The sequence below is a fragment of the Egretta garzetta genome, unplaced genomic scaffold (genome assembly GCF_000687185.1).
Source record: "Egretta garzetta isolate BGI_Z169 unplaced genomic scaffold, ASM68718v1 scaffold1, whole genome shotgun sequence".
NCBI lineage: Eukaryota > Metazoa > Chordata > Aves > Pelecaniformes > Ardeidae > Egretta > Egretta garzetta.
Genome location: NW_009258542.1, coordinates 1476764 through 1493638, shown reverse-complemented (window position 1 = coordinate 1493638; position 16875 = coordinate 1476764). Strand labels below are relative to the sequence as shown.

Here is a 16875-nt window from a genome sequence, read left to right as displayed (position 1 = left end):
AACAACAGGACACGGGGCAATGGGCACAAACTGAAGCAGAAGAGGTTCCAGTTAAGTATGTGGAAGAACTTTGAGGGTGACAGAGCCCTGGCCCAGGCTGCCCAGGGGGGCTGTGGAGTCTCCTTCTCTGGAGATATTCAAAGCCTGCCTGGACGCTGTCCTGTGCCCCCTGCTCTGGGTGAGCCTGCTTGAGCAGGGGGTGGCACTGGGTGATCTCCCGAGGTCCCTTCCCACCCTTGCCATTCTGTGATTCTTGGAAACTACCAGGAGAAACAAGACTGTTTAATACCTGAAGATGATTTAAAAACAAATGCTAGTGGTAAAGTCACTTAAGTATGTGACAAGGAAATTCACCCTCAGGCTCTAAGTAGATAAACAAGCTTCACTGCTCCAAGTCCAGAGCATCTGGCTGGTTCCTTTATCCTTTTTTTTCCCTTTCAGTCTTCAGGTGACTGTCTCAGTCTCACACCCCATGCCAAGCAACACATTTATCTCCCTGTCGTGCTATTCCTATAGCTGGTACTGAGTTTATCTTACCCGCTGGGCTGGAGCGACATTTCCCTGTGAGAGTTCCCCAGTGTGCTCAGGGCTGGGTTGTCTGGAAGACGAAGCTGCTCAGTCTCTTGCTTCAGGAAGCGTGTGGGGGGGGATGTATGTGATGTTTATAGCTGAATGCTTTATTCTTTAGGGGCTCTTAACATATGATTAAAAAGCACACGAGATTAAGCTCAGTCTTAGGGCTGTTCCTACTGCTCTTGTGCTTATTCCAAATGCAGCCTGAGTTTGGCATAAATGGGAGCAATACAAGCCATCCAGTGCTGCAAGCTGTGCCAAAAATACTCTGTCCTTAAATTTAACTCTGCGTTCCCGTTCATTGGTATGTTCTAGGCAGCTTAAGCAAGCAGGGAGCAAGGAACTGGCTAGTACGGTTGCGAGAGTTGGCAAAGATGTCTAGAGGCTGGCTTTATTCAAAACTTTGCCTCCTGCTTATGTAGCCTCCAGGCGCACCCACAGCAGCTGATGAGCAGCCTAAACGATGGCATATGTGAGCTTTCACGGTGGTAGCTTCAGTAAATGCTTGCTTTTCAATGCATTTCCTCTCGGCAGCTCTGCTGGAGGTGAGCAGCTCGTCTCGGTCTCTCTGACGAGGTCTCTGCCCCCGTTCACAGATGGCTGAACTGATGAACCAGCTGGCAGGCTACTGTAAACAGCGCAGCACCCTCACGGGGGCGCGGCGGCAGCGGCTCAGCGGGCAGGCTGGGCCTCCTCCCCCTTTGCTCCACCCCCAACCTGTCGCAACCCCACAAGCCGTCCCCCAGGCCGCCTGCTGGGCAGGGAGCCGGATGCAGAACCGTTGGGCAATTTGGCTGGTGGGTATTTCAGAATCTGAACAAGGTGTTTGAAAATTTCTCCATCATCTGATTCACTGCTGTTCTCCCTTTGCTCAATGTTAGAAGTAGCAGTGCTTTGTGGCTTTTTTGTTGTTGTTGAAAGCTGCATCTCTGCTGTGGCGTTTTACTGGTGTGCTGGACTTGTTTCCATGTATGCAACTGGTTCAATTATTTGTCCTTTTCCTCAGTTTCTTGCACAGAGTGAATGGATTACTGCCTGAAAGGTATATGCTGACGCTATTAGTAACCCAGGACACAACAATTTTGATGTATCGTCACACAGTGCTAGTCTTACCTAGCCAAAAAAGCTGAGAAAGGACAACTTAGAGAGGGCACTGCTGTCAGAGGTGAAAGAGCTGTCATTTCAAATCCTGTGCTCCTCAGATGAAGTCAAGACTACTGCTGCCGCCTCTTGTTTTCCTTTCTCTGTTCTATACTAGAGCCTAATGGAAACAGCAGAAATTACAACTTGGATGCATGTAAAGCAAGGACTTTATGGGAAAAACAACTGAGAAATTGCCAGCCAAATGTGAAAGACGCTTTTGAGTTCAGCTATTTGATGTTCCATGATTTACTGTCCCCTTTCCTTCCCTTCATAAGACCCAGGAAGGTGAAACAATGCAGGGTTTTGGTTCCTCCTAGCAGGGAAGCAAGACAAATAGGGCAGAGGAAAGAGTTTTTTTTTGGAAGGAACAGATTTTTCCAGTAGTAGTTGTAGACAATACGCTGGGAAGAGTTGTATTTAATCCCAGTGAAGTTTGGGCTAAGGCGTAATCATCTGTAGAGAGGAACCTGACAACATGGCATTATCTTAATCTAAGTAACTTGCCTTCCACGCTGGCACTTATGCCTCCATATTAAGCAATCACAGAAAATGTAGCCTATTACACACAGATTTGTATTTACAATTTAGCTAAAACACAGCTCACTATTTTACACAGTATCTCCCTACTGGAAGTAACTTTAAAACATAGTGCGCTCCAAAACCTACATGTACTTGACATGAGTAAGTTGGTATCTGCTTTATGTTACTCTGTGATCTCAAAAATCCTGTACCTGACAGATACGATGTACACGGGCCAGATGTGGGAGCCAGATGCACAAGATCTCACAGATGAGGAGCAGCAGCAAGTACCAGCAAGGTCCATTTACAGACTGGGAATCTTAAGACATACACTTCTCCCACTGGTCCCAGCATTTGTAAACTGAAAGGATTATAGAGAAGGTGAGAGGTATCAGATGGCTCTTCTTAAACATTATTTTCTCTAGGCTGTTGCACTCTTACTTCACAAGGGGGAAAAAAAAAAAAAATCAAGATTCCTCTGAATTACAAACTGCCCACCCACGTCTATGGGAGCTGTTGGCACCGTTTAGGTGGCTACTCGTGAGTTACACTGTAAGGCACAGAGGCAGACTATAGCAGAGATGGCTCATCTGAAGAGACCAGAGTCTCACCACACAGAGCATCTTGGCTCCACAAAACCCTTGCAGCAGTCTCTTCTGCTTTTGAGGTCAGCTATCTAGAGATTGTTATCTTTAACTACACATTAGGATCCTTGGAAGAAGAGGCCTATTATTTATCACACGTAACATGCTTTTTACATGCCAAAACCCATCTGAAAAGTATTACATCTGCTTTTTGAGTACTGTGCGCGTGGAAAGGAAGGTTAAGTAACTTCCTTGTGATTCTTTCATGTACCGAGAAGCAGAATTAAACCATGAGTCTGCTTGATAAGCCAGTACTTACCCCCAGCTGACAAACACTGCACAGGCTGTGAATGTCACAGAAGTTAAATAGGGTTATGGCTTTTGATCTTTACCATAATACTTTGGGCCAACCACCCTTTTGCTTGCAAATACACCACGGCGTTCTGGTAACGTTAGGTAGGTTTTAAAAAAAGGAACAGTTGGCACAACAGCTAAGCGGACCAGACAAAGTACAAGTGGAAGGAGAGTAAATCATTAGCTCGACAGACAGGCCTTGAACCAGATCACTTCAGCAGATGCTAACTTAGTCATTCCCTCTTGCTCCGAAACGAACTTTGCTCCTGCAATGACTGACAGCTGATGCAACGATAAGAGAATGAAGTCTATAAAAATCTAGCTGAAGCTTGGGAAGTTCTATTTGGGGCTCTTCCTACCTCCTCCCCCTGAGGCAGGTCCTACGGTCGAAGTGACAGCTCATACTGTGAAGATGCACTGTTGGAAAATGATGGCAGTCTTTTTGCTCTGCTCACTGCTGCTCAGCCAGGTAACTAGAGATAACTATTTAAAGTGCTCATTCAAATGGCCAGGCAGTTAATAAAAACTGTTATGATTTGCATGAATAAGAATAACTGGCAGGAGTTAAGAGGTGACAGTAGAGCTCTTCTAGACGATTCAACATGATAAAAAAGTAGAGTAACTGCCTAGTGAAGACTGGGTTCATCTGAGACATAACTTCACAAGTAATTCTGCCTTCCCTCCCAAGATGGTTAAAAAAAATATGGTTAATTTTTATGCTTCTTACTTCTTCGGGGTTAGGATACGAGCAATTATACTTTAACAGAGCAAGCTAGGATCTGAAAATGAAAAAGATTTCAGGTTCCTCACTTAAGACTACTGACCTCAGCATCAGAACAACCAAGCGCTGACAGTTGCTGCGTGTTCCTGACAGTCGCACTACAACTCTTGTTTCAGACACACTCTGCTTCCTTGCACCACCGGCAGCCGTGGCTAACGAGACAGAAGCGGATGACGCCTTTCTGGAGAGGAGTCTCACTGAGACCCATTGGAGCTTCGTGCAGGGATAACAGTGAATGCATTACAATGCTGTGCAGGTAACTAATCCTAATCAATGGTCAGGCTCAGCGACACTTAAAATATGAAGTATAATAACAAAATAATAATATGACATGATTATGTAAAGGAAGCTTTCTCTTATTCTTACCCAAACAAGGTATGGAGTTAATTCTGTGCATAAAAAAAAGATACCAGGAACGGGGATGGGGCAATAGATTTAGACCTCTTTTGTAAGCAATGCAAACAGAGCAGAGTCCAAGTTCCCTTGACTACAAGCCCTGGTCCTTTCATTGCAACCCCAAATAACCTGTCTCTTCAAAAAAGAACGCAGGATTCCAGACAGCTTTCAGGTAATCACTTAGACACCTTAAAATTAATCCTTCTTAAAGCCAACATTGTTCACTTTAAAGCATGTATTACTTAAAAGCAGATCTTACCCTAAATTAATCTCTTGAAGGTGTTTACTTAAGCTCACAGTTTAAAAGACAACTAAAATATTAAAAGCCATTTAGTTCTCATAAACACTAGATACGAGCAAATTGTCCAACTGCAAATAGTTCAATTGATCAGTTACTGCTTGGGGACTGCAAGCTGATTTTGTGTGGCATCTACTGTACACATACCGGAAAGCAAACGGAGACAGGGTAGAATATACCCATTTTCTACTACAGGTAAATATAATTAGGACATGGCAGGCAGGCTGCTATTTTGCATGCATTTGAAATGCATCGTTTGGTTCTACTGATTAACAGAGGTGAACTGAACAGCAGCTACAGGAAGATATATCAAGAAAGGGATTTCTATTGCATGCAATTTCTACACAGCAGCCTGACCACGTAAGCCCTGGGCAACATGCATTTTGGAGTTGTTACGCAAAGCAAAAAAACGTAAAAATGAATCAAGATGAACGGAATAAAGAGGCGAATACAACGTGCAGGGCTACATGAGCTGAATGCGAGCACTGATCTAACAGCCAGGAGGTAGCTAAGGAGGTAGCAGAGGATGTGTATCTGAGCCCCAGACAGCTGGCAGGTGGAGCTGTCAGTGCCCGATGGCGTTTGTTTTCCAGGAAGAACCGCTGTTTCCTCAGAACAGCCTCCGAGTGACCCGTCATGCTGAAGAACACCCCTCGCTGTTACTGCTGACAGCGCTCCTCTCTACTTGTGAAATATTTATTGACCGTTCAGAAGCTAGGACAGTGAATAGAGCAATAAGTGTATTTAACGTTTCTGTCATATGAACTGATAAAAGGACTTCAAAGAGCTTGAGAGCTTTTCCTAACCGAGGCTGTACCTCTGCAACACACACTTCAGGATGACTCTCTGGCCAAACCTCAATAAAAGGACTCTGCATCTCGTGTTCGCTTTGGTTTTTTGTAATGGTTCATATATTTTTTTAAGCTGTGAATTAAAAATTTATATTCAGCAAACCACCTTGGTTTTCCTTGTATCTAGTGAGCAAAGCATACGGTGAGTGCACATCAGGCGTATCAAGTAGGAGTGCTTATTTCAAACTGGACTTTAGACATTTATCCTGGCAAATGCACAAAGTAGATCATGCTTCCACCTCATTTCAGTCTTGACAGCTGAACTCTTATCAGCACTTCAGATAAAGGCCTGTTAGAAAGAGGGAGCAAACAAACTGATAATACTGATAGCATTTTCACCATCCCAAATATATCCAGCGATAACTGGAAAGACAAGTATTTACTTGTAATTACTTCTAACCAAATTTACTTAAATCAATGCCCTAGGCTGACTTTTTGCCACTGTAGTATCTACTATTTTAAAATAAATTGATCAAAATCCAATTTTGACCAGATGCATATTAACCTGGAAGGCTGAGAGAAGCAAAGCCGCTTTCGATTAGACAAATATCAACATGTCTAGGACACAAATACTGAATGCTATTTTCCTTTTGTTATACATAGGGCACTAGGGTCAAAAAAGAAAACTCCACTTAAAAATGCCAATACCAGGGAGGAGAAAGCCCACGTAACAGATAACAGCACAGTGGTTTTGAAGTTTAATACAGAAAATCTATTTGATATTTATTAAACTTAGTTTCTCCAGTTACAGTTTTGCATTGTACAAAGCATTTTAATGACACAGTAGTTAAAAAGATCTTTACAAATTGAAATGTGATACCCTTTTCTCCAAATATTTTAATTGCCATAAATTTGTTTAAAAATACACATTAAACGCATGTTTCAGACACTAAACTTTCTATAATCTCAATACCACAAAATACATAGAATATACTATACAGATGTGGAAAAAATCTAGTTAGTATATAATACTTTGCTCACCATTAACAGCTTTATTACGTGAAATGCACATACTGACTTAGAAATCCTAATTTTGAGCCCCAAAGTACCCTTTGAAATTTCAAATGTATTGCAACAAATAAAAATCACAGTTTGTTTTTTTTTTTAGGTTTTGGTTGAAGACAGATGCCTAAATATTTTGATAGAAACAAAATGTAACACATGGACTTGTCATGTACAAAGCATAAAACAGAGACATCCCATTAGTTACTAACAGTACCTTTCCGTATGATTAATAAGGGCTTCATTTATAAGTGACAAGTTAAAAGTTACCTCCCCCCCCCAGCCCTCCCCCAAAAGAAAAACCCTTCTTCACCAAATAATAATTTCAAATAAGATAAAGGATTTTTAATAAATATATAAGCACTTTATCCTCCATATACAAAATTTCTTAAAACAATTTAAAAGGGGGACCAGATACAAATGTCAGGAACTGTGCTTGCAAAAGTCATGCCTGGTCCTTAGAGTTGAGTTTTCAGATGTATAATGCCAATGCAGCCAAAACCAAATGCTGCAGAAGTACTGTGCACCCAACTACATCAACTATCAGGGTTGCATATAAAAACCGAAGACAGGGAACACTGCATTCCAATTTGCCTGTATCAGCTCCGTTAGCACGTGCGGAGAGTTACGACAGGAATGGATATGCTTCCATTGAGTTTCCAGGTTAAGTTAAAACGGGAAGCATTTACATAAAGATAGCCTACATAAACGCTACGCTGTACCACAGCATGTCAAATTGCTCCGTACAGTGTATTCGAGTGAAACTCAGCTGAGCGCTGGCAGAGAGCAGAGCACTGACGCTGCCTGAAAGGCCGACCTAGCACGGAGCAGAGCTGCTGCGCCGCCGCGCTCATACCCAGAGCAGAATTTATCGACTGTCCAGCTGACCCTTCCGCCTCCCCCGCCCCAATACTGCTCTTTTCAAACGGCATCATGGCAGCAGAGACCAATTCCTCGAAAAAGTAATGGAGCTGGACATAATCGTGATTCCCTGATTGTTTGAGTTTACGTAACTTTCCTACTTAGGAAATTTGTCTCCTGGAATAGGGCTGGATTTGTCTGAGTTGGCTAGCAAAAGCTTTGGCTACTCTTTAGACTGAAAGATGTCTAGCATTAACTTGGAAACACGGGGTTTTCTGTAATACTGATTCATCAGATGGAGTAGTTTAAACCCTGACCAAAGTATTTGTCAGAAATCTAAGAATTTGGAAGTTGCTTACTCCCCAATGGGTAATTCAAACTTGACTTGCTCAGGCCCTTTTGTATCTGCCTTAATATAAACACTGCAGTGACGGCAAATATCTGTTAGGTAAATGAAATATTAAATACAGCAAAGGTAGTCTCTCTTTCCAGTCGTCTGCCATTTTGGCAAACTACATAATTATCTGCCTACGGCTTTATTTTACTTGCCCCAGGCAAGCGCTACATTATTTCCATAAAGTACTGACTCTCTGTATGTTGGGGCCATTCATAAATACATTTCAGGGCATTTTTTTTGTTATCACAGCAATCAAGCCTCAGCAATCTAAAGGAATATACATTGCACTCCTGTATAATATGCAAGATTTATCACCAAGAAGATGGTGATTCAGCACTCAATAAATAATATATCAATATAGTCAGTTGCACCATAATCTAAAAACAAGTATAACATATACTTTGGACAGACTGAGTTCATATATATATACATATATATTAAAAGACACATACAATACAAATTGCATACTGCCATCAAAAGCCAAGAAGAGCCATTCATATGCTCTGCTTTATGGCTAAGAGTTTCAAATCAAAATAAAAGTCTCGGGCTGTTTTACTCTGGTGTCCTGAAGATTTGTTTATAATTATAAATGGTTGCACCTTATCACCTAGGAACCTGCAAGTTTGACAGCAAATTCAAATAGTATTGATATCTGAGCAAGCCTAGTCTGATTAAGCCATTTTTAAGATTCACCAACTGGGACTGCGTTCAGTGAGGGAATTAAAATTACGGCGCTGATATGTATTTAATATACAATTGTCTAGGGAATCATTTAGGAAGCCAGGAGTTAGGGATTCCCTCATCATTAGTTACTAGTGCGACGTGCATTAGTACTGAAGTGACATGCGTTTCCACTGCTGTTGTGTAGAGGTACGAAAGGACAGGTTTAGACCATTCGCCGGCACTTTGATAGAGGGATGGAAGCCTATTACGTACTTGCACTTTTTTCTTTTAGCTATGAAATCTGACAAAGTACATAAATTTTCTCTCAGAAACAATGGTAAGTCCCAAATTAAGATATGCTTTTGGAATTGTGAAGGTTGAATTTATCTGTTTGAAATAGCCACAGATGCAGTAAGGCATTTCTTTTCAATTAACAAGACCACCGCGTATCTTCCGTAGACAGAAGACCTGGGACAGCACTCTAGAGGATATTTTACTACAAAGTATACTGTTGAGGTGGGACACTTTCAACCAGTTCAGGTCCACATTTTGACACGATGTAAAAAGTCTTCTGGCCATTTGAAGACAATTTTTTAAAGATCCACTGATCTAGGGATAAGTGATACATTTCTAAGAGACCAATTTAGCGTTGACACCAAAAGGTATTTGTGGGACTCTAGTTAAGGAAAAAAAATTCCTGAAAGCCAAAAAAAAGCCATGCTGGCTAGTGCAGCACTACACAAAAAATAAACTATGAATGCAACTTCTACGAAGGTATTTTTTTATATAGCGTCAAAAGTGTGCTAGGCACTTTAGAGTATTAAAGGAAAAATAGTTGACAGTGTCCCATTAACCAAGATGCGGAGTTTGAGGGTACAGAGTTGTGTCTCGAACAGCAAACACTAACAGAAACGTGACCTTGCACAGTGATTCAATAAAAAAGATGCTCCAACAGACCTGAAGAGTAAATTCAGCTATCATGGAAAAAGTCACAGGTCTGTTAACCATGTATTAATCCGTACGTAGCAAAGCTCTTCTGGAAGTACAAAACACACTGGAACGCAAAGGAAGCTCTACGAATATGCAGCTACCTTTTAGTAGGTTACTAATTTGCAAAACTTCTAAACTCTTAAAGCCCATAGGACATACTGCAGTACTAAGTAGCGTAGAATTCTATTCCTTCTCTCGAGGTTGCCATGATTTTGGCACTTTACTACAACTACACAAAAAATTTAGTGCAATAATTTTCCTGAACATGCACGTTCATATCTGGTACAGAATAAAGGGTTAAATGGGAGAGAAAACAAAGCAGCATTCCACAATCTCACTCCAAAGGATTCAGAGTTTGACTCTTCAAAAGGAGACCACCGCAATGAGAAGTCAGTTTGTGTGACAGACACTAGTACTTTTAAAAAGGAAATGGAATTTTACCAAAGTACTGCAGAAGACCACTGCATACAGTATACCTGGTCCTGCTGTAAAACATCTTGTAAACAGTTCATAAAATCTTCATCTAAAAGTAAGGCATAAGGCACACCAGACATGTTAGGGGCACTAAGCAATACTGAAAGCAGTAGCATTTTAAACCTTTTACTCAGACAAGCACCTTATGTGGAAAGGTACTTTGGTTTACACTTTTTGAGAGCAGTCAACTGCAACTCCATGAACCACTTCTGTTGCACCGAGTCGCTCCCTTGCAAGTGAGTATTATGCTCCATCAAACATTAGCGGGACCTTCATTAACACGGGGTAAATACAAGTTTTAAATCCATTCTGCATCAGAACAGTCAGATAATTTCCCTGTAATAGCAGGTGTGCTCCCACCCCACGATGGCTGTTGCACTGTCATCCTGTAGTGTCCATTACCTATCAGACCCTAAAAGGAAAAAAATGGACCTAGATTTCTATTTAAGTTTCCTGTTTCTCAGTCAATGGAGAAGATGCAAATGACAGTTCTGGTAGGAATTTAACTGTTGTTGGTTTTTTAACCACAATGTTCACTGATTTTGTAAGTGTCAAAAAATGACAAGCAAGGAAACAAAATGTATTTTAAATGAAGAGATACAAAAAAGCACAAGATTGTCCATTTCAGAAACCTCTCCTGTATGCATCACACCTATCAGATTGAAGTTCATTCCTACACCATTACTTTGATATTACATTAAATGCAAATTACTGTAATGTTCTGTGATTGTTATAGTGTTAATCAATGTTTTGAAACTGCCTTGAAAACAATCCAAGTCAGATCCAGCTAAATACTTTTCCATATAAATTTCTTTATAATTCATTTAAATGAAGTATCTTAATACGTAGAAGAATATCTGGAACTTTTCTATTTAGTACAAATTCTGCAATAATAAATCTGTAGTTGTCATTTATTAGTTGACTCATAGGCATTAGGCATGAAAAGTATGTAGTTCCTTTTACAGGCTCTACCACCACAAGACATTACAGAGTAACAAAGCTCACAAAGTACTTAAATAAAGTGTCTATGTTTAATTTCTGCTAAGTACTCGAAAGGGTAAATTTAGGGAAGAAATAGCTGAAACCTGCCCCAAACTGGGCTTTTCAAAATTAAAATAAAAAAAAATTAAAATAAATATGATTTAAACTGACTATTTATGTATAATGACTGGAATTCCAATGATCTATCCATGATAGATCAGCAAAACTACACCTTTATATGTAGCAAATTTTAAAATATTTAAATAACTTAAAATGGGAATACTGAAGAAGTCCATTAACCAGATTATTCGGGGTTAAAACACAAAACACAAATGAGGATGGGAGACATGTGAAAGCATTCCTTGCTCTTAGTGTCAACTAAGCAATGTGTTATGGCAGTCTTCCTTATTGACATGACACAGTGTTGTGGAGATAAATCAGAGGCAGCGAGAAAAATGTGTTCGATTTTCCATTCCTTCAGTTCAAAGTATCACTTGGCATCCAGGCGCAACCAGTGTAATCCCTGACGGGTGTAACGCACTAGGTCTGTCATGATGCTCGAATTAAAAATCAGAGGGCCCATAACTTTATCCAGTTCAGCAAAGAACTCTAAAACAACAGAAACGCAAGTTAAGTCATGCACGTATTTTTATATGGGAAATATTCCACCCAAACTCCTCATCTTTTCAGCACGCATCTATTTAGATGAAGATAGAAGAAAAGAAAGATGGCTGAACGATGGAAGAATAAAGGAAAAAGGTCCTTTCTAATAGGTTTCTTTACTCTCTTGCAGAAGACTGGTTGATAAGAATAATTAGAGTATGGTTAAACTATTGTAAAACTTCCTCAGCCTTCCCCCTCAAATGTGTATTTCACTTAATTTCAGAAATGGAACTGTACCAAGTTCCTCTTCCTACACATAACATTTTACAGGAAATGCAACTGAGACTTTTTTTTTTTTTAAGCACATAGCTGGTAGGAATCATTACCTCTCCAACACCACCTTGACAACCAAAACAACCAGCCCAGGATACCACTGTAATCAAAGGTCTAACTTTCCATCTTACTTTTGCAGAGGACCTGGTTAAGCATCCTATGCATCATTAACTGCAACTCCAGAAGTCAAAGCCTTACAAGTGTTTCAGCACACTCTGGTACATCCGAAGTTATAATCCACCTGTGTCAGCCCTTACCTTTCTGTTCTTTAGACAGCTGTTCGGCTTGGTCCCAAATTTCAGTGGCATAGAGGAAGTTAGATGTAACTTGGACATAGCTGGCTGCCATCTGATGGATCCTCTGGGGGATCGTCACCGAAGACCCGCTCCCTGAAGGGTTGGCTGCCCCGGAAGAGTAATTTCCTGAATTCCCTGGAGACAGCTTTGGAGAGACTGGAGACGGCATACCGACAGGCTTGCTGCTTATCCAGAGAAAAATATTAAATTGTAAAATGCAAATATATGTACTTCAGTCATATCATGCTGTAAGATTAATACTCTCCAAGACCTCTCTTCCCACATCTCAGGGTGTGAGATGCTAAAGCACTCCCACTTTACACATTAAGAAGTCAGGATGCAGGAGCTGGTAACAACTGTTGAGGACCCTCCAACCCTTATGTTTTAGCCAAAACCTAATCACCAGACCTCATCATCTTCTAAGTCAATAAAATCTTAAATTCATTGTTTAAATAAATTGAACCTTAAAGAATAATAACCAAAACATTACAACTACGTGGTAACTATACTGCCATATTACACTTTCAGATAACACGATGCAAATCTGAAATGCCCACCTGAAACTCATGGAGTAACCTACCAAAGGGCCGTTGTTAGGTTTTCAAGAATAGAAGTAAATTGCCATACTATGGCACAGACAACCCTGAAAGTACTTGTAGCCCTCTGGGCTTGCAGCATTAATAAAGCTATTGTTTTGAAGGGAAAAGTATTAAATAAAACAACAAAACTCAAAGAGATAAGTGACTTGTGTGTCAGTGACACACTGACCCATTTTTTTGCAACAAGGAGTTGCCTGACAAACTCTCTGCAGAGCACTATCACAAGTAGCAGTCTTCCAAACCTTTTAGCGGAATAATTATGCAAACAACTAAATCAAAATCGACCCCCCTATCAACCCAACACTTTACAGAGTGAAAAACTACTTTTTGAGCACGCCAGGCAGACAGTTCATGTAGAAAATTAGCTAGAAGTTGAGAAATACAAGTAACAGCTTTTACTACTTACCTTCCCATGCCAGGTGACGGTGCTTGAGAATTATTATAGGAATTCTGTTTGGGGAAAAATAAATTTGTCACCTGATTTATGTTTATATTTCAACTAGTTATACTTCATCTGGTTATTTAATTGGCTATTTTTGACCAAATCAATTATTGTAGTTTTTCCTTGAAGTAATAACCAAAATCCTGAGTAATACCAAAGTAAATTCAAATTTGGGAAAGTATCCTTTTTCACTGATGACTAAGACACAACATAAAGCAACACAAAGGCAGCCACTAAATACATATAGGATTGGAGTAGTCCTTTGCTCTAATCATTAGATCCCATTGCCTCTTATGATAACATTTTGTTTTTTCAGCCCATTAACAGGAAGAAAACTCTGTTATTACTAGCAGTGAACAATTAAAGGTGTCTCAAACTCCGACAAGTCAGGCACGTGACAAGCGTGTTTCCTCCCAGTATCAATGGCTGGAAGTTTCAGAGAAACCCAATGGCATTAGTTACCTGCTCCCAAGTATTCCTTTGAAAATCTCAGTCTAGATTAAGGACTGAGTAACATTACACAAGTATCGTAACTGTTTTTCTCATCTGCAACACCTTGATTCAAATACATTCATTCAAAGGATGTGTCACTTGTCTCCTTTCCCTGACAGCACTTTTAAATCAGTTGCAGAGGAATTTAGATAAATTCACTGGGGGGGACGGGGGATGGAGACAGAGAGGGCAGAATCAAACATCCCAGTGCAAACAACAAAAACTCAGAAAGACCAACTTGGTTTTGACTCTGGTGCCAGCTTTTGCAAAGGCTGATTAGCTGCAGCCCATGTAATACACCCCTCGATCCTGAATTTCCTTAGACTTAAACATGAAAGTGAAGTTTCAGCTTGTTAATAGCCACAGCAAGAAAAACATTTTTAAATCCTCCTTGAAGCCTACTAAATTTATTAAATGACAAAAGCTAGATGAAATTACTAATAGAGCGCTATCATGCTAGGACCAGTAGGGTTACGACAGCCATGCCATCTCTTCCCAGCTTTAAACTATTCAACTTTAGACAAGCGTGTTTCCTCCCAGTATCAATGGCTGGAAGTTTCAGAGAAACCCAATGGCATTAGTTACCTGCTCCCAAGTATTCCTTTGAAAATCTCAGTCTAGATTAAGGACTGAGTAACATTACACAAGTATCGTAACTGTTTTTCTCATCTGCAACACTTGATTCAAATACATTCATTCAAAGGATGTGTCACTTGTCTCCTTTCCCTGACAGCACTTTTAAATCAGTTGCAGAGGAATTTAGATAAATTCACTGGGGGGGACGGGGGATGGAGACAGAGAGGGCAGAATCAAACATCCCAGTGCAAACAACAAAAACTCAGAAAGACCAACTTGGTTTTGACTCTGGTGCCAGCTTTTGCAAAGGCTGATTAGCTGCAGCCCATGTAATACACCCCTCGATCCTGAATTTCCTTAGACTTAAACATGAAAGTGAAGTTTCAGCTTGTTAATAGCCACAGCAAGAAAAACATTTTTAAATCCTCCTTGAAGCCTACTAAATTTATTAAATGACAAAAGCTAGATGAAATTACTAATAGAGCGCTATCATGCTAGGACCAGTAGGGTTACGACAGCCATGCCATCTCTTCCCAGCTTTAAACTATTCAACTTTAATATACTTTCAAGGTCCAGTTCTAAATAGAGTATATTCTAAGTTTACATGTAGCAGTCTGAAAAATGGATTCAGGAATTTTAAGTGATGTAGACCTATACATTTGATTAGGTTTTAATTTTAAGAAAATTTTAATTTTAAGAAAATACACATGCAATTACCTTCAGATGTTCAGTCAGAGTTTTAGAATATTTCAATGCACTTTCCTTTTTCAGTTTGAAAAGCCTTAGGTATAGTAGAGATTGACACCGAAGACTGACCAAAGACAGAATAACAAAACATTTACAGTTAAAGTCAAGTTCATCACAACTGAGTGAAGTTCAAAATCTAGTAGCTGTGTTTTTAAAGCTTTCTCTGCTAACTCTCAAGTTGTAGGTCTGTAGGCTCATGGGTTATAAGCACTTTAAATTCTCAAGGATATAAACCCAGTTCTGTGTGCCTTAAACTGAAATTATAATTTGCAGTGATTGTACTGATATAATCACTTTCCAGTTCTCATCTTAGAAGACAATACCAAATTACTTCCTAGACAAGGGTTTCATTTCTTTTTCGCTCATGTCAGGACATACTGAGTCCGATGCATTCTGCCACGGCCTCCCCTTCCTTTCCACCTGACACCAACAGGTTCTGGTCCTCTACACTTGCTGCAGCCATTTCATTGATCTAGGAGGGTAGTGACAATTCTTTACAGCCAGTCCAAATTTGGACTTACCACTGGATGAGTACATAGGAAGGACCCCCATTCTTTCTGCTTTACTCTGTACAAATCTAGTAATTTCCTTAATATTTCAAAGACTTCGTCCTCATTGTCACCATCTGCTCTGCCCCAGTTTACAATAATCAGATAAACAGCACTAATCTTTATGTACAGCCAAGTGGAAAACTCATGTATTTGGTTCAGAAACACCTGAAAACTCAGTGTAATACAGCATTTCATGCAGATAAAAAATTTGAAATTAATCAGTATGTTGTATTAAGTTCAGAATACACATACCAAAGCACTGCTAGCCTTTTATCTGCAGCTGTAGCATCCGGTGCCAAGTAATTCTTCAGTTTCATAGTGTATCTACAAACAAAGACGTCAAGTAAACAACAAAAAAAAAAGATTACAGTATCATTTATCAATCACAAAACACTGATGTTCTTCACCGTTTCAGGAACCTCTCTCACACCCTAAACAAAATGCTGACTAGGTAGTAATGGGAATAACTTTGCTTCTCACGTTACGCGTTGCAGAGAGACTTCAAGAGCCTTAGCAGAAAGCATCCCAACCTTCATGAAAACACTTTAAGCTTCAGCAACTGGAATGAACTGGTAAGCGATTCAGTTTTATCGGAGAATGATAAGAGATCTCAAAAGTTGGCAGCGAAACTTTAGTAAATCTAGCAGCTCCGATTTCCAGACCTCTTTCCCGCCCACTTGACTTCTGTATATGCTTTGCAATGCTTACTTGATTAATTCCACAGTTTCTGAATACATAGGGAACGGGGACTTGGATTCCTGAGCATTTTTCTCCAATGCATTCCCACACTCAATGAATGACACTACAGCATCTAGGTAGTACACAGCCTTCTCAAACCTGTCAGACTGAAGAGATTAGAAAAAATTTTTAAGGACAAAAACCAGAGGAAGTACAAGAAAGCTCCCATACAGAAGGGCAGCAAAATAGCAAAAGCAGTAAACAAGCCCCAGTTTTACGTGCAAACGTTGGATAAGTATTGGAGATTTACTTACCAGTGCATCTGCATTATGTTTTAACTTCTTTGCTTCCTGTAAATAATGATCAGCTGAATAAGTCCTGCAACAGAGGACACAAATTTATGGACTCAGCCCCACCCATACTGCATTTCCTTTTATGACTGAAGTTTCTTAATGTTGCCAAATTTCATATTTTTTCTGTCTACCTTACAGGAGCTACGCCCTGATAAAACTGTTAAAAAAAGCTGTTAAGACAGTTAACTAGTTGTCCTGGTTTCAGCTGGGACAGAGCTAATTTTCTTCCTAGTAGCTGGCATAGCACTGTGGTTTGGATTTAGGATGAGAAGAATGCTGATAACACCCCGATGTTTGAGTTGTTTCTGAGTAGTGCTTACACCAGCCAAGGGCTTTTC

The 16875-nt window shown here is 40.1% G+C and overlaps 2 protein-coding genes across 11 annotated transcripts in view; one reads left to right on the top strand and one right to left on the bottom strand.

The window, feature by feature from the left end:
* The first annotated feature begins 225 nt into the window (after positions 1-225).
* LEAP2 (liver enriched antimicrobial peptide 2) lies at positions 226-5314 on the top strand. Of its 4 annotated transcripts, none has more exons than XM_035902607.1 (3): positions 226-1370; positions 4071-4210; positions 5242-5314. In XM_035902607.1, the coding sequence occupies exons 1-3, from the start codon at positions 1170-1172 to the stop codon at positions 5276-5278; spliced, it is 378 nt and encodes a 125-aa protein (XP_035758500.1). In that variant the 5' UTR covers positions 226-1169; the 3' UTR covers positions 5279-5314. The 4 variants fall into 4 exon arrangements, 2 of the variants coding, with proteins under 2 accessions (XP_035758500.1, XP_009645163.1); XM_009646868.2 differs by lacking the exon at positions 226-1370 and adding an exon at positions 3549-3642; XR_004843096.1 differs by lacking the exons at positions 4071-4210; positions 5242-5314 and adding an exon at positions 3456-3908 and having other exon boundaries at positions 1287-1370.
* A 57-nt stretch (positions 5315-5371) lies between these two features.
* AFF4 (AF4/FMR2 family member 4) overlaps positions 5372-16875 on the bottom strand; it is a 46558-nt gene continuing 35054 nt past the window's right edge. For 5 of the 7 annotated variants that reach the window (XM_035902587.1, XM_035902589.1, XM_035902583.1 and 2 more), the window contains 7 exons: positions 16499-16562; positions 16215-16351; positions 15759-15830; positions 14926-15019; positions 13105-13148; positions 12061-12284; positions 10917-11476 (listed from right to left, as the gene is read on the bottom strand). In XM_035902587.1, the coding sequence (XP_035758480.1) occupies positions 11358-11476; positions 12061-12284; positions 13105-13148; positions 14926-15019; positions 15759-15830; positions 16215-16351; positions 16499-16562 (754 nt within the window). In that variant the 3' untranslated portion in view covers positions 10917-11357. Of the gene's footprint in view, positions 5789-10916; positions 11477-12060; positions 12285-13104; positions 13149-14925; positions 15020-15758; positions 15831-16214; positions 16352-16498; positions 16563-16875 lie in introns of those variants that run through there. The other 2 variants (XM_035902592.1, XM_035902581.1) reach the window with 2 other exon arrangements.